The 24848-nt window shown below is 28.9% G+C and overlaps 1 protein-coding gene across 1 annotated transcript in view; it reads right to left on the bottom strand.

The window, feature by feature from the left end:
• Positions 1-24593, bottom strand: part of LOC123261488 (hemicentin-1) — a 228505-nt gene extending 203912 nt beyond the window's left edge. The window contains exon 1 of the mRNA XM_044723098.1: positions 23923-24593. Within this exon, the coding sequence (XP_044579033.1) occupies positions 23923-23986 (64 nt within the window). The 5' untranslated portion in view covers positions 23987-24593. The remainder of the gene's footprint in view (positions 1-23922) is intronic.
• Between the last annotated feature and the right edge of the window lie 255 nt (positions 24594-24848).

The following is a 24848-nucleotide window of genomic DNA, read 5'->3' on the forward strand; positions in this document are numbered from 1 at the left end:
CCAATTTATGGGCAAAGAATTTTAACCCCCAGGGATTCTAGATAGGTGTCATGGATAGAAACTTGCATGGTTTTACATGATTGAGGTTAACCATTATAACTATATATTTAAACAAAAGTTACTTAGTTTAACTTTGAGAGAAATAATTTTAGTAATCCTAGAAAATTATTTTTAATGAAAAATAAAATTCTTGAAAATTAAAAATTACTTTTGTTTTTCTTCAATAAGTCCATATTTTTGATTTAAGAACAAGTTTCTTCATTGAGAAAAAAAGTACTACTCTTGAGAAAATTTTCTTGTCACAAGAATATATATTCTTGATAATTGCCAAGAATATATTTTCTTGTCTCAAGAATTGATCGAATTAATCGAATTATTTTTTGTTTAATCCAAGTGAACCTATTTGTTTGTTCATCTATCAAAATTAATGCCAATATTTTATTATCATGATAGATATTGATATTCTTTTGTCAAAAAACCAAAACTTATTTTAAACGAATCTTATAAGCAAGATTAAGAAAAAAGAAAGATTATCTTTTAAGCAAGATTAAGCCTAGAAATTTTTTTCTGGACAAAAACTTTTTTTTTTCTAAGTGTTCAATGAAAATAGCGGAAAAAAACAATATACTGTACTTTAATCTTCTAAGAAAAATATTTAAAGTAACTAAATTAATAAGACTCTGAATTTATTCGAACTAAATATCTCGAAAGGAGAGCATTTAACTTTTTTTTTTTTTTTATATAGAGGACCAAAAGTGCCGCTTAATTTTGCGAGTTAATTTTTATCACAAAAATCTCTGACGAGTCTTGGAATATTTTCGTTGCATTTTTCAATTAAAAAATAGAAATAAAAATACTTTGAAAGCTAGAGCTAGCGCTATTCGACCATACGTTAATATAATGATGACGAGGACGTTAAATAATTAAAATGGAGTACCACGGACAGGAATTGACTTATTAAAATGAGGGTTGATGGCTCAACGTGCATCTTTTGCAGCATGTATACTGGATTAAAATAAGCAAAATGTTCGTCGGAAAAATCCCGGCTAATAGCGGCTCATGAATATGGAAATGCGCCGCTGAATTATCGGCCGCGACTGAGACTGAGTTGAAGGATTTTTAATTTTATGGAAAAGAGATTGAATCCGTAATCACATGAAAATTATTTTTAATTATTTACCTTATGAAAACCCAATGCTAATCTGCAGACACCTTAACTGGATTATAATATATTTATTTACTTTTTTTGAATGGATTAATTAAAATTTGAGTGATTTATTCATGAATTTTAATTTGTTTGATTTTAAGACAATAATGACATTTTTGTTGGAATTAATGATTGTTAAGAAAGAGCCGCTTTATGATTTAAGCTTTATGTCTAGATCGCTCGACTTGAGAAGGTTAAATATTATTTAAAGCGTGAAAACAATGCATCGAGAGCAGTCTTGGTTCTTGATTCTTTAAAATAACGAGTCTCATGCTAGAGCCGACGTTTCTTATCGATAAATCAGCCGACCTCGTACTTTACTGCGTTTTTTTAAAAACAACTAGGCTAATGATATCGATTACTTAAAGAAAAAAATGTTTCAGCATTACAAAGTTAAATTGAAGCGAAAAAAATCAACGGTAAATGAAAAAGCCAAGAAAAATTGTTTCCCGCTGTATAATAATACTCTAACACAACGTGGGATAGTTTAGCGCTGTAACTTTTCTATGATAGTCAGTAAATATTTACCCATAAAAATTGAATTTAAACTTTTATTTAACAACGCGGAGTAAAAAATTTAACGAAACTTTCTTTACACATTTTTTTATGTCTCTACGTACTATATGTGTTTATTTGCAGTCTAAGTCTATTGTAGTTATATAAAATAATGTAGGGGTACTATACACATTTAACGAATCCGAGCCATGTCTGATCGGCGCCAGTAGTACTTTCGTACAATCAATGAGCCGAAAACTAACTTTGGCTATTTCCTGGCGGGACACGAAAATGGATTCGTAGTATACTGTACGAGTTTCATATCATATCATACGATATGAGATGAGAATAAGCCAAATTTATTTAAACTGATAATTTAATCATATTTATTAGCACATATTTTAAGAGCTATATTTCTATTTATGGATCGTAATAAAGTCAATTTGAAGTTTAATGAAGTGTTAATAAATAAATTAAAAAGTTTACGTCTGATAGATTGATTTTTTTATAAATGCCGATTTCATCCGACAGATTAACATCTATTAAAAAAAAGTTAAGCATTAAATATTTCCTCAACTTTTAGAAAACATTTAATTAACTCTTTGAACTGTTTAATAATAAATGGCGTCTGTGACCTGAAAAATGTTTAATTTATTTTACCCTGAGTTTCTAAACACATCCCGTTTATAACTTTTGTAATAAATTACTTTCGATGCTGTTGTTAATGAAAATAAATTTAAATATTTCTATGTTAGAATATTTAAAAATTTTTTGGCTAGATAAGAATTTATTCCTTCTGATAAAAAATCCAAATTGATAAAATAAACATTTTTGCCGAACGAATATGACGAAAAATATTTTTAAAAATTTTTCAAAAAAAAAGTGATCTTAGAGCCACAAATTTAAACTAAATTAATTATTATTAAATAAAAAATAATTCCTAGTGAGATCATCCCCTTGACTTAATTCTCTTTTTCCGTGCAAGCTTGCCATTTTTCTCAACGACTGAAACCGACAAACGCCTTAGCGTTATAGATGATGTATCGTCGAGCAATGTAAAAGTGACTTACATTGCATACCTCATGCTCTATATTTATGTTTATGTTCGTATACACATATAGTGCCGGGAGTATTTATCCAACATATAAACTCTATTACCTCGACACTACGCTCCATTTAGAGTGATTCGTGTGTACAAGTAACCACCGACTGGCATAAAGTGGCGTGATACACTATTTAGATATAAATCAAATTTTAGCGTTTTATCCTTGTACTGACATAATTATTATCAGTTTATTTTATCACAAACAGTGTAAAGTACATCAGTGACGTTTGCTGTTTAATGGCCATTATAGTTATTTATTCTCGGATAAACGTTAATATATGTAAATATTAAGATGTATAAAAAAATTTCATTTTTTCCATTTTTTAGTTTTTTTATATACACCCTTATAAATATATATATTAATAATATAAAGACAATACAAATTGATGATCGTTGTTATTGCATATTAGACATAAGTGTTTTATCTGCTGATACTGTATGAAAATAAAGTTATTACGCAGCAACATACTGTTTTGAATAATTATTAAACGTCGAGAGCTTCAAAGTTTCGACATATTGTAGTATATGTTTTGCATACTCAGCTTCAATGTATGTACGTTGCTAACTATGCTGACAACTAAACGAACAATCTACAAATTTCTGGTCATTATCTACAAATAAGTTATGCGGATTGTTATCGTTGTTTTAATGGATAATAAATGTTAATTGCTCGAGTAGGGATAAATTTATTTAACGTTTAAATACCGCAGTACGTCAATGAGTTTACATTCCTGTTGGTGGTTTTCCAGCTCCAATTGCTCTGTACTGTGTCAAAGATTAGAATGAATAATATAATAGTCCTAAAATGTTGAAATTGCAGGCGAAAATACAGGCTAATTTATTTTTAAGTATTCTACTGGAAGATAAAATTTGCATTGAAACTAGAGAGACAGAGTAATGAAAATATAATCCATAAAGTACGCTTTCAAGTTCTAATATTGTAATTATGAGTAATCCTTCACACTTATTGATGAAATTATAATGTCTAATAGCTATTAGGAAAGAACATATAAGTTTAAGTCTCATCAGATTAATAATTTTTTGTTAAAAAATTGACCGTTTTGAACTTCTGGTTATTAAAATTAAAAATTTTCAAAATTAGGCTCGGGAAGCCAAATTTTTGAAGTTATAAAAAAAATTTCAATTACTGAATTTAATCATTTTCTCATGAGTATAGTTAAACCCAAGTTTTTAAAATTCATACCTTTTAACGAATTTCAATGAAATAACAGATAATAAAATTTTGCTTGCAACACTTAACAGTACAGAATACTAAGCGCAAACAATTTATGTAACGCAATTACAGAAACTATTAAGGCTACAATACGACACAATAGTGATGTCTGCACACTCATACGAGCATTTATTATTTGAGAATCGAATAGGAAGATATCGAGGCACATACACATCGCCGTTAAACGATTAGTTACCTCCAGATAATATGATAATGGCCAGATTAAATTTTGCAGTGCGCTCACGAGGATTATCCAGCGAATTGGATGTGTAACACTTTCAGTCTAATTAGTTTTTCTTAATTGGCATCTACAAGTAATTGGAAATTGTAAACTAGTCGAGTCAATTATTAACATCGGGCGTGATACCTATTCCAGTATAAACTTATTCTTGTGTATTGTACAGAATTTAATACTGCATTTGTGATATTGTAAGACTTATGTTCATTTAATTAATAAAACTTATTTTAAAAATTGGAAAGGTTTTGGACCAAAAGCAAGAATATAGAATAATTTATGACCGCATGTATAAAAGCATATTAACTAAACTTAGATGTAATGTACCTAGATATCTAAAATGATGCATGTGATATGATATTCGGTACGAATTTAACTCAGCGTAGAGCAAAGAATAGCCAAGCGCCGATAAAGATAATTTTGAACTGAAAGTCTGATCCAAAAACAGTGATTTAAAGTCTGTTTCTCATTACAGCTTTGCTGGTTCGGTTCTACAATACTTAACTATTATTCCATACATCGGACTGGTATGCTATGCTTCGAGTCGTAATTTCATCGGCGATTCATGTGACATCTGGAGCGATAGAATATTTCTGGTTTAGCTACGGGTCTCTATCGTTTGTATTGTTCACAATTTACGTTATGCGTTGTTCTCGATAAATTCACCGAAGCAATACGAGATTGACGTTGGCACATAAACGATATCACATTGTGTTTGACACAAAGCTATATTTATATTCATAAATTGCATGTAGGCATTATTAGAAATGAAACACCTAAATGTACAAATGTTCTAATTCAACGTCCTTTAATATTAAAATGTGTTACTGCACGCCAATTTCTCTGAAACTCAAATCATATTTTTTTTTAAATTGCATTTTTTATCACTATTGGTCCAATTATTTTTTATGTTCTGATTTGTGCATCAAATTCACAATATATACATGGAAATATTTGTATAAATTTTAAAGTAAAACTCTGGTTCAATCCTTTCACATTTTTCCCAACGTTACATCAGTCATAAATCATAACAAACAACGAAATGTAATTACCAGTTTTACGAGTAAATTCACCAAAAAAATCCCCTCTATTTTTTTAAAATGTCGCGGTTGTTTCACATTCTACATTATCTTCAGCGTTAAATCTAAAACAACTTTGTTTACTACGCTACTAGCTTTCGAGAGAATTCACGCACGACGCTATTAATTTAACTGTACAGTAAGTCTGCAAGTTATTGGGCAATCGTGAGTTCTTAAATTTGTGAATAAATTCTAACATAAAATACAATATTAAATTTAATTTAAAAATTTTCTCCTGCTTTGAATGGTTTTTATGTATAGTTACCTACAAGTCAACAATTATTAGTTGTCGGCTTGAGTTTGTATAATTTATACTCGCTATTATGGACAAATAGGTTCATAACAGCAGAATTTAACTAGAGAACTTGTACAATAATTCCTCGAAAATACATTCGAATCAGTTTTATGATCAGGGTCGTGCGAGATTATAGTTTTTATGTAACTAATAACTAATAACGATTAAAGATCTGAACTATGCAAATCAAAATTATCGCTTCATCAAATGTAGAAGTTATTCGTTGAAATAAGTTAGTACCAAAATTTGATTCAATAAATTCAACAAGGCCATAAGTAGTTAAATTTCTAATCATTAAAAATTACTTGCCTTTTTCTTGCTATCAAAAAAAGTTTTGATGTTTTACACTTTGATAATAAATAGAAAAAAACATCTAAATTTTTTTTTATCTTAAACTTTTAAAAATTACGTACAAATTAAAAAAAAAAAATTTAGAAAATTAATAAGAGATAATATAAATTTATATCTTAGATCGGAATAAATAATTAATATCACTTCATATATTTGATGTACGTCGATAATTCAATAAACACGAAATTTGGGAGGAAAAAAAATTTCGAATATTTATTTCCATGTGGAAAATATTTTTAATAGCAATGATTAATTTAGGTTTTATTTTACCACATATGGATCCGTTGTCCAGTAGACGTAAATTTAATTTGCTTTTAAACCTCCAACCCGTGTTGGGATTCCACACTTTACAGCTGATCATAAACTTAATTTCCGTAAATAAATACAACCTTTGTTTGTCACACATGCCGTATTTACAATTGTCCTGTTTACTCTGTGCAAAGAATGACAAAAATTAGCAAAAAGTCAGTAGCTACTTTAACGCTAAACATTGACCTCTTTTTCCCAACTGCACAAATACCAGCTAAGCGAGAGCGTCCTTTTTCGAAGGAAAACATTATCTCGTAAATTGGCAAGAGCTTATGCAGTTTTTAGAGTAAAATGTTACAATAACTGTCACAATCTCACAGTATCAGCATCGTGCTTTTCGCAATATCCTGATTATACTAGTACGCTTCCATATGATATCTATTTATTTTTTATGAGTAGAAATCCCTGTAATTATTTAACTCACATTATGTTTTTAACAAATTAATTATTTCGCTCATACAAAATAAATATTTACTGTTAAAAATTTAATTAATTTTTTTCTAACCAATGAAAAACTCGAATTGTTTATATTGCAGCGCAATAATTAAATGAATAAAAATTCGTTGACCGTGCACAAGAACTTTATTGCTGTAGAGTTTAATTTAATTTCAGTTAACTTTCTGCAAATTAATTAAAGTAACTAAAAAATATGTAAATTTAATTAAGATAGATTGCTGAGTATTTTTTATGAAAGAATTATTGTATGATTCTTTTTTAACTTCAGGCTAAGAAAATCTCAGATTTTCAAAAATCCGGAAGTTATTGGTTTTCACCCCGTTTTACAAAAATCGAATTTTCATCAGATCTCGACGATTGAGGGTCACAGGAAGCTTCCGTGACTATCCCCGTGAGGGTGTCACTATGTCTGTATGTATGTATGTTAGGGTATGTCATTTTTAGGCGATATTTTTTTTTTTACTGCTATACCAGAAAATCTGGTAGTTTATAGAAAATAAAAAATTATGCCGCTGAGCTAAAGGTTTTAAGTCCAATAGCGGTTTAGCTCATCAAAAAATTCGATTTCCCATTTAAATAACACAGGAAAAATTTTTTTTTTGTTTCAAGTGGACTTTTCGTTATTAAAAAAATTTTTTTTCGAAAAACCTTCTAATGGCTTTTGTAGGAAATTAAATTCTCTACAAAAATATCTATTTGGACGAAGACTGTAGAACCACTATTTTCGAAGTTATAGCCCGTTAAACGGTAACATTAAAAAAAAATACACATTAAATTCCATTTAATTTTCAATTTATTACTCTTGCATGAATAATTTAATTTTATTGTACATTTTTGAGCATTAAAATTTTTAATTAAAGTATTGACTCGTTTCAATATAATAATCAAAGTCAAATTATTATTAATTAATCGTTATAATTACAAAAAATTTCATTTTTTCATTTATCTAAAAATGGTAATATTAACGTTTGCTTGTTAGCATTTGGAAATTTTTTCCTGTACATAGCTACAACTTGCAATAAGTACTGTTCCTGCTCTTCATCAGCAGTTAAGCTTTTATTGTAGGCTTCCATCAATTGGACCGCCCGTTCCGCAGTATCATTAACAACGTGTAAATTTTTTAAAATTTTGAGGCACGTATTGTAACTTTTGTCAGATATCCACTGATCAAGATGTAAATTTAAAAAATCAGTTGGGAGTTCCACCCTTTTAAAAATAATCATCGACTCTTCTGATGCAAAGTCATTCAATTCTTTGTTTAGTAAGGAATTAATATTAAGGTTTTTTACATTAAATCGTTTAAAGTTTTTAATTTGACTTTTTTTTTTCTGAATCGATTCAATTAATTTTAATTTGATTTCTGCGCTAACATTATTATCAAATAATGACAAAAAAATAAGTTGTTCAGATAAATACCAGATTAATATTAATTAAAAATATTTAAAATAAAAAAAAACCATTCTATCCTTAATAAAATTTTTTTTCTTGCTGAATTTACAAAAAAGTATCTCAGAGCTTATATGTAAAAAATTATATTCTTAACAACTCCAAGTGTTTTGAATTAAAAAAAAAAATTTAACTATTATCAAAACTTAAAAAAGAACTTTACTGAGTCGAAATTTAAAAAACTAACTTCTTCGAAAATTAACAAAGAACAAAAATGTTTAAGAATATTACCTTAAAATTTCGCGCTTTGAAAAGCTCTAAGCCGGTTCGCAACAATGTATTATATGTATATGAACACAATATGTATATGAACATAAAGTAAAACGGAGAGTGCAAAAGAGGCCGAAGAAAGTTCATAAATTCGTAGAAGCGCGGGTATACATAGAAGCAGCCGTCTAAAATGCATTAACCAGGAAGCTTGAGCTGGAGAACACGGAACACATAATGGCGTGCGGTTTCAACGTGGATATTTACCAGCACAGCAGTACGGTGGCGAATTTCACATAAATTCTGACCTACATAGGTAAAAGTCTAAAAGGGATATACTACTTATGGCTTCGTATATTTATATATATTTCTTAAAAGTATATGCAGTTGTTGATACTTTAAAATATTAACTATTCAACATTTTGAAAAGCTCAGCTACTCACCCAGTTACTACATATTTATTTTCGTTTTCCATTCAACTTTCAGAAGTTGACAACTGTGCAAGTCTCCTTTTATAATTTATTCCATTCTATATTAAATTTATTGTGAAGAACACGGAAATGTAACTTGACTCATTAAAAGTTTCAATTGACATTGTAATCTGCTGACTGTTCGTAAAAAAATAACGCAAAGTCGAAACAAAAAACAAAATTAACCCGTACCGGTAAGTAAAATTATTTTCATTTCATGGGTTGCCGCGGTAGATGCATGAGCTAACTCGAGGTGTCGATTTCAATGTGAAATACGTGGCATGACTTGTAATCCAGTTTCATTGCGGGTTAACCGATTTTAGTGCACTCACGCACCAGGAAGCTTTTATCTCTTACAATACCTAAGAAATAAACTTTACGATACTCATCGTCATCGTTAACGTTAAATAGGGGTCATAACTCATAGTACTCTATTCTTATAACTGAATTCATTCTCTGCTATAGTTTTTTTTTAGTTATTTAGATTTTTTATTATTTTAATAAAAGAAACCACTGAAAAATAACTCTCCTTTTACGAGCTCTAGCTCAAACTTTGTATATTAGATCTTTTATTTTAATGTTTAGATTGATGACTGGAATTATGGTGATTATTTAGATTTCAAGCTCTAACCATTTTTGACATTAAATTTTTTCTTCTAGAAATTCGTAAAAATCGATCTAGCGTTATAAATTATTTATTTTTGCAACTTTTATAGTTTTATGAGTCATAAGTTTTAAAAATATTCAATTTGAAAAAAAAATTTTTTAACTTCCCGCTAAGAAAATCAAAGATTTTCGAAAAATCGGGAAGTTATTGTTTTCACCCCGTTTTGCAAAAATCGAGGTTTCAATAGATCTCGACGTTTTGAAGCCTTAAGAAGCTTTTCTGACTATTTTTACGATGATGTCCGTACATCTGTATGTATGTGTGTGTGTGTGCTTAACAATTCACTTATTTTTTAAGCTCTTCGAGTTCAAAAATATAATTTTTGTGTATTTCTAAGCTCTCCGAGCTCAAATAAATCGCCGTTCTGTGCTTTTGAGCTCTTCGAGCTCAAAAGGCTAATGGAAGTTTTATAGAACACTATTTTTTGAATTTTCAAACCGCAATAACTTTTGAATGAATTAACCGATTTTCTCGCGGTTTACGGCATTCAACGCAGTTTTTTAAGTTCTTTGAAAAATCTTCCAGCATAAACTGGTCAGACCAAAAATTTCATAGAAATTCTGAAAAAAACATTTTTTTCAATTTTTTTCGACAACGATATCTCACGAACAAATCAACCAATTTTGACCGGGCTGGTGGGAATCGACGTGGTTTTTTGAGGTTAAAAGCTGATTAGTTTTTGGAATTGATCGGTTTAGCCGTTTAAAAGATATTTCAATAAAACGAATTTTTGAAAATTTTATTTTTGAGATTTTTCGAAATTGATCGACTCAAATTCTGTAAATTAGTATCAGAATTCTAGGGGTAGAGAAACTCTTCAGAACGCCGCTTATTTTGATCGAATCAGATGATCCGTTCAAAAGTTATGAGAGATTTACATACATACACACACACACACACACACACACATACAGGCACGGTGAGATCACCGCGGAAATAGTCAGGAAAGCTTTCTAGGACTTCAAAACGTCGAGATCTGATGAAAACTCGATTTTCGAAAAACGGGGTGAAAACAATAACTTCCCGATTTTTGAAAATTTTCAATTTTCTTAACGGGAAGTTAAAAATTTGAGACTACTTTGGATTAATTTTGGATCCTAACTAAGACTCGAACCCGAATATTCCGATTGCAAGTCTACTAATGATATTCTGTCTAAGGATATATTATATGATTTTAATTTCAAATAAAATAAGTTGAGAAAATTTGAAATAGATTACAATTCATTTTTCAAAAGAAAATTGAAGTTAAAAAAATACTATTTATAATTAAATGTTAAAAAAATAAAAATCTATGTAGAGTAAAAAAATCAAGCTACAATTGCAGCAATGAATTTTATTTGAAAAGTATAAGCTGAGCGACAGTTTAATTATTAAAATAAAATAGTTTCCCTGTTCGACCATCAGTCGTTTTCAGGGTGATCAATTTTTTCGGAAAATTGATAAATAAATTTAACCGATAATTAAAAGTTAATAACTCGGACAGTTGAAGCACCGGTAAAAGAATAGACAGACACACGAAGGTTGGAACAATTAGCAAAATTATTTATATAAAAAAAATAACCAACATATACTACTGATGAATTTTCCGCAGTCGCTTCCGATGGAACTTTGAGGTTGAGTATTTATTAGGGAAAAAGATTTAACAAAACGAATTTAACAATTTGACACATTTTAACTTCACTAGTTCCATTAGTACGTTTTTATCTTCGTTAAATTCTTTATTTAACTCTTTCTTTTTCAGTTTAATTGCTTCAATTTGGCGCACGTGTGACAAGAGTAAATTCTCGAATAGTGGAAAACGTGATAAAAGCGGTTTCTCGGCTCTCCGACAATGTCGTTTTGCCTTCTCTACATTTGTCTTCCTTTTGTGTCTCAATCCAGCAACACGTTGTCAGTTCTTCTATACGTTTATACTCCTGTCGCCCGCCTACTAAAAATACATCTCCTCGTGTAATATTAACATTAACAAAAAGCACACATTGTTTCCCATCTTCATCCGTATTCCCTATTTTATATTTTATAAGAAACTTTTTTACTTTTTTGTTCTCACTCTCTTGAGTTTTCTCTCGAGTGTCAAGTATTTCCTCTGGGTTTTTTCCCTAGCAGTATAACAGCAACAACTCCACTCCACATCGCCGATTTTACTTTATTTTCCACCTGGAGTTTAATTGTTTAATACACCGTTTTTATTTAATCATAATTATGATTGTAATGTTCGGTACACTCGGTCATTAAACAAAATACTCAAATGAATTATATATCTCATATTAATATATTTAACATTTATTTAAATGCTAACAATAAGATAGATTAATCTACTGTACAATTATTATTGATTTCACACTTTTAATAACATGTGCAGGCATCGGAGTGTGTTATACATTCAGTGAAATTAATGTCCGAGCGACATGCAACCTCGTGATTCAAAGGCATAACGGTCAGTTGTCAAAATGCTAAACTGCTGCATATCTGTGCAATACTACAGAAATATTATTCAAGTTTACAATATATAACCACGTAGTTACGATATTACCACTAATACTCACTCGTTCTACATTGTACACTGTGCACTGCACATCGTTCATATATGCATACAAATTTCAGTAATTTAATTTATTGGACTGACAAATATCTCCCTGACATTTCGAATCCATCAGCCTGTACTAATTCATCAAATTAAATTAATCCATTTAATTGCAAAATTTTATTAAATTTAAATATTCATTTAATTCACTACCACAGATTAAACTGGAGTGCAGAAATTATAATAAACATTGAAGAGTATTTGTGAGTGGAAATAATTGAATAATAATTAATAAAAATCTACAATTAATATCTCACTATTTTTATATGTTAAAAATTACAAATTAAGAATAAAAAAAACTTTGATTTAATGATTTTTCCACATTTTTGATCATCATATACATAATTTGGATACTTTTGAAATAAATTAAAAAAATTATATTGCTCTCACTGGATCAATATTTAAAATTAATTAATAATTAAAATTTAACTTATATCTACATTCAAATGAACAAGACAAAATAGATAAATAAACAAATTTTATCCAGCGTCAAATTTGAATCTATTTAGAGTAACTCAGAAAACTTATCATAATAAATTAACTATCGCTGAAAACCATATAAAACTTTGAAAAGGCAAAAATTTAGTCAAACCCTCTTCAATGATATTGAATTTAACTGAACAACCCCATTTTATCATATGAAAACGTTGAAGATAAAATTTTTCTTATTCTCTTAATTATATAGATCATCATACGAATGTATGGATATAAAATTGTGAAAAAATTGTTATTATTGAAGTACCTAGCAGAGAATAGAACTAAAAGAAAAAAAAATGAGTGTGGTATAATATCTTCATCCTTGTGGGGAGTAAACATTATCTGGAATTCAAGAGGGTCGGAAAAGTCGACACTTGACATTCCGCGATGTCGACAAATGCAGGGACAAGTGAAGTAGAGTTGCATTTGGGACGGCTTGAAATACCATTTTACGGATTTTCGTGGATTTCTTTTCCAACTCGACGAGTACATACACACATGCACACACACATACATGCATACTCTGAGTATTACACGGATATCGGGCATAGAAAAAGTCATTGTCAAGAAACGGTGCATTGAAATCGTGCTGAGTTTGATGCCAACTCAACTTTTCCTGAATTTAAGTTTTAGCAAACTTACTTCTATCATATTTTTATTATAACTTTTTTCTAAGCTCGTCATGAATACGATTTCTCCTTGATTTCTTGAGTACTTAAGAATAAATGCAGACTCAAACGATTTCCAATTAAAAAAGAATGATCAATTTGCTTTCATCTTTTGATTTAACCAATCACTTATATTAAAGATAATCGGATCGGATTAAATCGCTTTACTTGTTCTTTTCTTAATTTATTGATTAAATGAGAATTGACCTGATAAAACGGTTTGATTAAAAATCATTAAAATCCACTAATCAATAAGCTCTTAAAATTTCATTAACAGCGGTCTTAATTGATGAAAGTCATTTAATTTCTTCGCTGTGTGCTTTTTATTCATTTAAAACTCGTTAATAATGAACAAGTGGTTTATGGATTAAATGCTAGCAAATTACCGCGGTTGGATGCTTTTTAGCAATGCATGTGGCTAAGCAAAACCCATTAGGATTTATTTAAAATATGAAGATATTAATGCGCCAAATTTTGATCCAAATTACCGGCTAATTAATTTATAAAGATAATTTTTAATTAATTAACTAATAAACATCAAAATATAAACAACTTTTCTCGCTACAATTGAAGACAACTAGTAAGAGGAGGAGTTTCCAATTAGAAGTTGGATTTGATGATGAACTTATTTCTCAGAAAGTAATTTATTATTTTTATCGAGATATTGCTCAACAAGTCAAACAATAAGATTGTTACTTCAGCACTAAGTAAATATAGCTAATCAATTGTTGAAGGAGTTAACAATTTCAGATGAAAATCAACTCTCGGAACATGGAACCTGGATGGTAGAAAGAGCAATCACACCAATCGATGCCGCGTTCATTAATCTCGTTGAAAGTTCGCATCTACGAATTATTCGGGCATGCCGCCAATTTCTCTTCCTCTTTCACTAACCTCCTCTCTCTTCCTGTTTCTCCTTCTCTCTGAAATGTTCACATCTTCTTAATTCCCCTAGTATAGTGCTTGTCTTACAAGGAAGTAAACTCGCATTTCGGAAACGGAAACGATCCAACTGCGCAACTATTTCGATTTCAGATGTACCCCCAAAACTTACAGAGACAACCGCGTAATCCTAATGATTAAAAGCTGTAAAGTAACTCTCCTTTTATGGCCGATAGTTACTGTTTAATTTTAATTACTCTAATAACGGTACTTTGAAACAGCATAAACCGCTGTCAGGCTTCTATAGAATTATGCATTTAATGTAATTAGATTGCCCGACTTGGTATAAAGTATTCGTGTACATTATTAAAATTAATTTCCTGCAGTGCAGTAAAAATGTTATTTTCATAATGTAGGATCCTATTTGGCAGTGGTATGTTTTTGAAATATGTGGAGTTAATAATTTTCTTTTCGACAAATTCTATGACGAAAATTTATTTTTTTTTTTTTATCAGTTCTATATTGATTAATTTTTTCGAATATATATGTGTAAGCTAAAAGGTTGATCATGTAGTGAAAAAAAGTTTCTGATTTGGCCTTATATCTAAACGTACATATTTTTTAGCTACGTATTCTATTAATATAAAATTGATGACTAAAGTGAAGTTAGTTTAGTATCAAAATTCTCGATACTAATCGAAAAAATGGACCCTGATTCCGATTTAAAATATTAGCAAACAAAAATAATGATGTAAATTTCTTGATACCAAATTACACTATTTTATTTCTTGATAATTTATTTATAATTTCAGTAATGCGTCTCTGGAAAAAAATTGCCAACGAATTTATCGAATTCCTTGTGAGTATTTAAAAAGAAGATGTTCAATTATCTGTTGTCATTGGATTTTTAAGAAATTTACAGTTAAAAAATACCTCAAAATCCTTATATAATTTTTCGCCCAAAAGTAGTGTTAAAAATCTCTAATAGAGAGCATATAATCGCTGAATCATCTCATTACAAGAGAATTAAGTTTGAGGTCTTGTTATAAAATAAAAATAATTTCTTTGATTCCTAAAAAGATTATTTAACATTAAATTTAAGCCACTAATTACTGTACCAATTTTGATACGATATGTTAATTAACCCACACATTTTCATAAAAAATGCAAAATTATAAATTGTTGATGAATTCTAAAAATGTTTCTATATTTTACCGCGTTCTAAAAAAGAAATAATAAACAATGCATCCGAGCTTAATCCATCGAAGCGATAACCATAAATAAACAAATTATTTGCATCCAAATATCAGAAAATAAATGTGTTCGATATAACCTAGAACGAATTGTAAATATATGAAATTTTAACAGCATTTCGTAGCACAAAATGATTCTAATTTATAATTCAACCTAGAGTCGTCCAATTATTCAACAGTTACAGTTATAAAAAGAGTATTGATAGTAAAAATAATATCCAAGTGTTACCCTTGATATCAACTAATATTTTATTTCCACCGACATTACTTGAACATCGATGCAAAATCTTGTGAGACCAATAACCGTTTGGACTTATTCCAATGGTCTTTGGGAGTTTGTATGCCGCAGGCTTATCGTCATGCTGGCACTGCAAACACATCCCTTAGGGGAATTTTTAAGTTTGCGTATTATAACGTCGTTTTCCGTTCGATCCTGAGCAACTCTCTGGGGACTCACTCAATGACTATGAGAATTTAACCGCACGGATGCACCGAAGCTAATCTTCCACAAAGTAATTGTAAACTTTTAACTACTTTTTAATATGTTCAACATTTCGTCAATCGATTTTCCAATACTTTGGAATTGGGAGACAAAAAAAATTAGTGAGTTCGTAATAGAACATTTAGAGGGTAGACATTTTTTCTGTTATTGCTTATTTACTTTTTTAAATCCAATTCACAAATTTCGTTTTTACCGAAAAAAATTTCTGGATTTTCTAGTGAGCTTTATTCAGGGTCAATTTTTTTTTGGGACATTAAAACTGTGGGAATTCAATGAAAGCTTTCAGTTTGTAAATTATTCTGGATTACTTTTTAAAAACTTTTCCAGTTGATTCAACATAAAAACTCATATTGGAGCTCTATTGACTAGATTTTCAAACAAAAAATTTTTGACGCTTTTATTACCTTCTTTTTAGAGCAACGAATGCTTGCATGAAAATTTGTGAAAAAAATTGAAGGTTGAAATTTTTTAATTTTAAATTTCGCAGTAATTTTTGTAGTATTTGTATAGTTAGTTTTTAGTAGACGTCTATTGACATTTTAAAGAATAATTTAAAAAATTTCCATGGAAGTTCGAAAATCCAAGATGAAAAATTAACCCAAAACAATTGTATTGTAAATCTCAACTTACATCGGACATCCTTTCAGATAAACTATCGTACATATTCATGAATTAGTATGGCAAACAATGGCGTTAATCTTTGAGTACTTTATCGTAGTACATATTTTCCCCCCTGATTGAAGCTGATAGAATTACTGGAATCGAGAACGATTTATGACGCACTACGCGCTATGAATAATTTACTCGAGCAATTTATGATAGGAGCAGATTATTAACTTACATTTACACAAATTATTGATTGAAATCTCGAATAATTAATTCATAGATAACGTGAATTTCGGGGCTTGAGTTCATACCGTCTTTACGAGACACCATTTAATACGGGCTCGATTTAATGCGCTTACGTACTTAAGTTCCGTAAAATAAAAGTAATAAATAAAAAGCATTTTTTTTAACGCTGAGAAATCTCTATAATTAACCTCTCTTTTACACTACGCGGTTTTCATTTTAATTAATCTTGTAAAACATTAATTCTAAAGAAAAAAATGTTTTCATTACTTTATGTTCTTTTTTGATATTTTGTTCATTTGGTAGTAGTTAAAAGAATAAAACACAGAATTTAATAATTTAATCCTTTCTGCCAGTTTAATTTCGTTTCGTTACTTTATTCATTTATTTATATTTTTTATTTTCCAACCACCTATGGGAACAAGCTTTTTTTGCCCTCTTTTTCAGGCTTTCATTTTTCTCACTCTCGTTACAGAAGAGCATGATCTCTTAAATTACTTTAATACCCTCGAGACCGGTCTGTGGTTTTTAAACTTAAAGCTTTTTATTTTATCCTAGTCAGTGCTTTTCACTACACTAGTATTCACACCATCGCATATTTCCAGGCGCTAAACTAAAGCTTCGAAAGTTAACCGGTCACGGCAATTAGTGAGTTAAGTAGTCCATTGTGTCTGTAAATTTGAGCTTACGATAAAGCTCCGGTAAGTTATTAATTTCGTTTTATTAAAACATCTGTACTTGTTGCGCAAGTCTATAATTACTTTGAATATGTTCCAAAGATTTCGGGCGTAAACTGTTGCTTTAAACTTTGATTAAGTCTTTTAACATTTCTAACTAATTATTTTCAAACAAAATCAAACTTTTCACTAAATTTGTGTTATAAAACTAAGTTACCTAGACAAAAAAAAATATCTTGGTTCGTAAAGATTTTTTTTCAAAATTTCAGTTTTGTTTTAAAATACTTCCATCCCTTAATTAAAAAAAAAAAAAAAAACATTCTACTTAAATGAATAAATTATCACTCTTAGATGAATATCGGAAAAATTTTCATTCGAGAACTTTCTTTAAAAACCAAGAAAAAAAAATTCTTTAAGTAATAAAATTGAATTTCTTTTCACGGATTCTCTCAAAGCATCAAAATTTTTCTTGAATGAAGTTAATTTTTGTTTCTTTGTATTAATATAATATAATATATAACTTGTTTAGTAGTATTAATGGCGATTGTATTGTCGCAGTTGATAATCACTTCCGATGACAGCTGGATGAATGCGACATTTAAAGAGGAACAAAAAATAGCGAAAAAGAAAAAAAAATAAACAATACAAGAAACGTAAAAAATAGAACAAAACAGGTAAAGTAATATTTCACATCGCGTGTAGATGCGACGCGAGATGGAAATAGAAATAATAGAATATAATATGATCAACTTGTTTTTTAAAAATGTTTTCTTTGTCAACTTTGTTCTCGTGTTATTAAATTGTTTATTTTGATTATTTTTAATTAATTCGTTAAAAATTCTTTAATTCAAAGAATTTTATTATCACATTGAATATGAAAAATTCCAAGGATTAAATTTAAATTTTAAGAGAAGCGTTTTTTTTAGCAAAGTTATTAGAATTTGAATTAGCTTGTAAGAGCATTGGTTTAATATTAAATTTTTACGATACCTCCCGAGTCGAAAAAATGAACTTACATGAGCTTACATCAATTGTTTTAGTATAGGGGAGCCTGGGGCACGACGGCCCCCGTAAGCCGATTTTTCTTTTTGTGGCTTTTAACCATCAAATTTATTTATTTTCCATCTATTTCGAACGAATCAGTCTAAATTTCGCAAAAAATCGAAAAAAAAAATTTTTTTTTCTGGGACACGACGGCCCCCTCTCAAAAAAATCATATAAAAAAAAATTTTTTTTTACTAAAGCTATTACCATCAAAATTTAGAGATTCTCCTCCCAGAAAACAGCGTCGAGGGAAAAGCACGATTCTTACGAGTCTTGAGTATCACCGAGAATTCTCAGAAAAAAATAAATCAACATGAAGCAAACAAAAAAAAGACTTTCATTAAACAAAAAAAAAAAAAAAACATTTAAAATATAAAAATGATGATTGTCATTGTCTTTATTGCTATGGATTTTTTTCAGAGTCTTCAGAGTCATAGATTCAATGTAAAAATTGTAATAAATGGTCTTATGATTTTTGTGCAGGTATTGGCGAAGATTATTCTGACGAATATGTCTGTGATCATTACGAATAATCGTATATTCATTAAAATATCTCGATGTGATTTCCTAATCATCGAACATTTATATTTCATGCTTTATTCAAAGTTTAATTTTTGTTAATGTCTTAAAAAATTATTATAAATTTCATTTTTAAACTGTTAATTCGTTTTAAATAGATAATAGTTAAAAATATAATTAATTTCTTTTATTGCACTCAGGGGTTTTGAACCCACGTACAAGAAAAAATACAGAGATTTTATTTAGCAATGAATTGGTTACATTAGTTTACATTGATTGAAATCACAGGTTGAGTTTTAAGGTTGAGCTTTTAAAATTCGTAATATCTTGACCCAGACCTTTTTTTTATATTTTTGTCAAGTCAAAATTAGAAATATGAATTGCGTAAAATAAGACATCCTTGGAGGAATTCAAATATATTTTTGAGATTAGGTTTCTGTCTGGTGCAGAGGATACCGTGATCAATAATTAATAATATAATTATACTTTACTATTTTAATTTAAATAATTTGTGTTTTCAATTTTTTATAAGCTATATAATTCAACTTTTCATTAAATTTTTCAGTTTAATTAAATTCATTCTGATTCATTGACCTGAAAAGGCCTAAAATAATGAATTCTTTAAATTTGTCATTATTTTTCGAGTGATCCATTATGCCCCACGTATCACAGATTGGCCCGAAATATCATAAAAACATCATAAAGGTCATAACTTGACGGAAAATGAAAAAAAAAATTTTTACCTAATTTATGAGAGGGGCCGTTATGCCAGGGACTGTCGTGTACCACTCTCCCCTGTATGACTCAATTTTTTGTAAAATTTTTCAGTTCAATTAAATTTTTTCTGATTCATTTTACCACAAATTTATCACAATTTAAAAAAAAAAAAATTTTTTTTCGTTACAATTTTTTTTTCGAGTGGTCCATTATGCCCCACATATCACATATTGGCCCAAAATATCATAAAAACATTACAGAGGTCGTAACTTGAGGGAAATTAAAAAAAAAATTTTCCTTAACTTTTGAGGGGGGCCGTCGTGCCCCAGGTTCCCCTAGTACTTAAGTTCATGTAAGTTAATTTTTTTAATTCGGGCTGGTGAAGGAAATTTTTTTACGATATTAACTTTTGATATAAATATTTATTTTATTTATATTATTTTTTGAATGTTGTCGCAATGAACATGGGAAGAAAATATTCTTTTGATGTACTTCGTAACTTTACATAAATTTTTGTCAAGACAATTCTTATAAGCTCAGTAATTTATTCACGATCAATTGAATGTTCTTCAGCTTAAAAATTGTAAAAAAAATTTTCTTTTATGTAAGCGCACATTTTCTTACTATATATAAGTCAAGAAAATTTCTTTCGACAAAAAAAACGTTTACAAATTTCTACTTGAAATTCTCTTTAACACTGATTATAATTAAATAAAAATGTAGTTGGACAAGCGTTTATTTACTTAAGAAAATAGCGATTAAACTTATTCGAAGTTAGCAAAGCAATTGAAAATTTAATATCGTATATAAATATTCAAGTCTATATAAATAAATTAACCAAGTGCTTGAAAAGTTGGACGGCTGCATTAAGATTTAAAACAAAAATTAATTTAACAAATAAACGTCCCTTTCTAGAATGTTAATTACAAGTGAGTTTTTCTAATGAAATATAACATGATAATATAGTAATTTGTAAATTAATATAATTCAAGAGATGCGGGTTTATTGTCAAAAGCACTTTATAAACATAATAGCACAGCGTGTAAATCCTTTGACCGAGTACTCTAGCATGCTAAGTAACTACTCGAGATCCGTACACTCTCTATATTTAAAAATTTTTAATATTTATAGTAAAAAGTAAATTGTTCTCTCTGGACTTTGAGTTAAACTCATAATAATACCTGTGATGTTAAGAGTTGTTCAGAACTTTTAATGGACTTGTTTCTAAAAGTTTGTTTATGTAACAATTAGTTCATAGAAAAATTCCACGACAATGATAAAGGTCACTCAATGTTTTTGTGTTTTGTGTCGCACCGACTATTTATTTAAAAAAAATTCAGTTCAATTGATGAGCTGCTAAAATAAGTTACTATCTATCCAGGACCGAGAAAAAAAAACTCATTTTTTAGTACAAGGGTTCATTAATACAGTTTTACTTATTATTACTGAAGAAGTTCACGTAAAAATATTAATAAAAATTATTATGATTATCTTCCATATAATTAGAAAAATCAGAAAAATTTTATGACTTGTATATCCTTATTATAAAATGGATTTATATTGTTAAATTTGGTATTATTATAAAAGTCTTAACAGCCGAGACCAGTGATTGCAGTTTCAATCGGCTTAGCGAAACGAATGGAAATTTTGAAAAAACGTTTTTAGAGATAATAGATAATTTAAGAAACTATTTCACCACAAGGCGTTTTTTTCAAAAATTTCATTCGTTTCGTGAAACCAATCGAAACTGCAATTGCTCTGCTGTTGGGAGTGCGACAGAGATATTTCCATTGAACTCCGTGAGAGCAAAGCGAGAAAAAAGATGGTCTCGTCTGTTAATGTCAATATGTGTCTTTTCGCGATTTTATCTATTTTTGGTGTTATGTCGATTTATTATGTTAAATTTTTAGAAAAATTTTAAATAATTAAATAGTTCTATAAGTTCGTTCCATCACCTTATTCATTCAATTATCAGCAATTGTTTCTTTGATTGCAGTAGTAAATTTTCAATTTATTGCACGCCTCACAGCGCGAAGCGCATGAGGTTGTGCTTTATACTCGACTCGTCAAGGTTAAGCAATTTTGTGATCTTTAAATGCCTCTATCAGAACCATATTACACTTATATAATAATATAAGCAGATGTACACCGAGAAAACACTTAAATTAAACCATCTTTTACTTTCTAAAATCATTTCATGTAGCTATTTTGAAAAAAAAAAAAACGTTTTGAAAAAAATTTTACGTGGACGTCCGGATGTCACCCTATTTTGGATGTACCAACGATTTACTCCCGAACAAATGATTACTCCCGAACAAATTGATATTTCAAGACCGGACTTTTTTTATTAGTTTAAAAATGCCATGAACTGGGTCCGTATTTCATATCAGTAGCCTAGTTTACGTATTTTTTTTTAAATTGAACTTTTATCAAAATTCACTACGATACAATCGTACAAAGACAAACGAATTTTTCTTATTTGTCACGTGAAAACTACGGCGTTACTTGATCAATCTAGATTTTTTTAGCATGCGTGCGCATATGACAAGAAAAGAGGGCGCTGATATTTAAAAAAAAAATAAAAAATACTCTGTAAAAAATTATTTAATTATAATTTTTTTTTTTTAATCAATAACACATTTATTTTTTTCTTAAAAAATGAATGAGCGTTATGAGGCGTGCACATTACGCTCGAGTTTTTTCATTCATAATTAATAATTCTCGACAGTCACATAGAAACTTATAGGTTTCTAGTAATTATTATTATTGTAAATATTATTATTATCATTATTAAATATGATAATGATATCTCTATAAGCCACGAGTAATTAAACGGAACAAATTGACGAAGCCTCAAGTTCGTTTCCGCCTAATTCCAGCGGTTAATAATTTTCGTGTGTACCTAGTGGTATTAATCCATATGTAATCGACAATGACATCATCTAGTTGAGGTTAAGCGAGTGGTTTAAGAGAGCAGAAGGGAGCTAAGTAAATTCAATTAGTTCAACAATACCGTGTACTTAACCTGTTGAGCTCCCGAGTCTTCCGATGAAAGACATATTCTAATATTTATCAAGGAGCTCAAACATCTCACTGTCTCACACTTTGCCTCTTAATCACACAGAAAAAAAAGTCTTAAGTAATACGAAGGAAAAAAAAACCATTAAATGAAAAAATTCAATCTCGAATATAGGAGAGTCATTTATTTTAAAACAGTAATAAATTCATTCATTAATGTCAATAATTCATTAAGCTATCATCGCGACTCTGTTTGTCAATATTCTGATGTTTAATTTGCTGATATTAATTCTACTTATCTCGTTCGTAATACTTGAAATATTGTACATCGCTGTGTACAGATACGCTGATAAATATAGTCACAATAATATAATATGAATCCGGGATTTATTTAGCGCATGCATTTGATTGAATATAATATAATAAATGAACGTTGATAAAGCCGTAGAGAGTTATTCATAATGTGAAATTTATTGTATGCAAAAAATCTTTTATGCAAATATTTGCATATATGTATAAAAGACAATTAATATTGTTAGTATATTATGAGATTCATAAATAATACGTTTGATTTATATTATTTTTAAATTAATATTTCCGACAAGTACGGTCGATTATCTGCTTGTTAATACTGTACAAATAATGTTCTAATAATAAAGGACAGAATATATATATATATATATATATATATATATATATATATATATATATATATATATATATATATATATATATATATATATATTACTAAATAAATGGTGAACTCTCTTTTTATCTCAATTAAAAATATCTCTGATCGTAAATGCTGGGACATTTACATTTTATAAATATTTTTATCATGATTATTACACTTGTATATATTTAATTTATATTATGTGCAATTAATATAGTAATTGCATTCATTTGCTCAAAAATTTTTTTGCTGAGATATTTTTATTGAGGTATTATTGTCACAGCTAATATTGCAGCTAATATTATAAAAATGGAAAAAGTCATATTAAATATATTAGTTATAACTTTGAAAATAAACAATGTAAATGAAAGTTACAAATTAAAAATTTTTAATATCAAACAGCTTTTAATAAATCTCTAGCTAATGAGAGCGTATGTTTAAAAAAAATCTTATTTTGCCTCTGAAAAGGCAAGAAAGTAAAGAGAAAAAAATAATTTTTTTACCTAATACAATCCTCAGAAGCGAGCTAAAGCTCCAAAGTCTCCACGTGCGCTCGGTAATCGCCATCGTAACTCTGTTTCTTCTTAATTTAACTCGGATTATTTCCAGTATTTGCCCACAAATACTCACTATTTTAGTTAAATCCTCTAAAAGGAACTTTTCAAAATCCCTTTAACGGCAAATAAAAATTCCAATATAAATACAAACGTTAAAAAAGCATTTGTCCACTCGCTGTCAATAAATACGTATCAATAAATCAACGACTAATCCTCCATATAAGCTCGACTTTTAAAATCCCCACTAATACTTCACATTCGAAATTCAAGTGTTCCACCATAAACACATAAAATAACCAAAAACAAGTGCATAATTAAAAGCTCGGTAAGTCTCGGTACAGGGAGTTGAAGTGTATCACTAAATTAACCAACCACATGTAAAAGTTTACCGGCAAAAGTTTGTTTAATGCTCACAGGAAAAAAAACTTATTTACAAACACATCAACAAGCATTTAAGTTCATAAAGGCCGAGTAATTACTTTATAACTCTATAAATTTGTAATAAAGTTACATTCGATGGTTGTACTATCCATGTAATTAATTCTCGCGGAGCAATTATCAGAACACATGCTATTTAATAATTTCGAATAGAGTTGGGCTTTTAAATAATTAAAGTTTCTGCACCTACACGTTATTAAATTATAGTATCAAGTATTAAAAATAATAATAAATAATAATAATAATACTAATGAAGATTATGATCACAATATTATTTTATTTCTTCTCTTGCTCCCATCGTTAAAAGATTTTACAATAAACACAACAAGTTATACAGATATTAATAAAACAGCACAGCACTGTTTCGCTTGATCACTAAAAAAAAAGGATAATCAAAATTTCGGCATAACACAATTTACTGACAATCCTGGAGC

This window comes from Cotesia glomerata, linkage group LG1 (assembly GCF_020080835.1).
Source record: "Cotesia glomerata isolate CgM1 linkage group LG1, MPM_Cglom_v2.3, whole genome shotgun sequence".
Lineage (NCBI taxonomy): Eukaryota > Metazoa > Arthropoda > Insecta > Hymenoptera > Braconidae > Cotesia > Cotesia glomerata.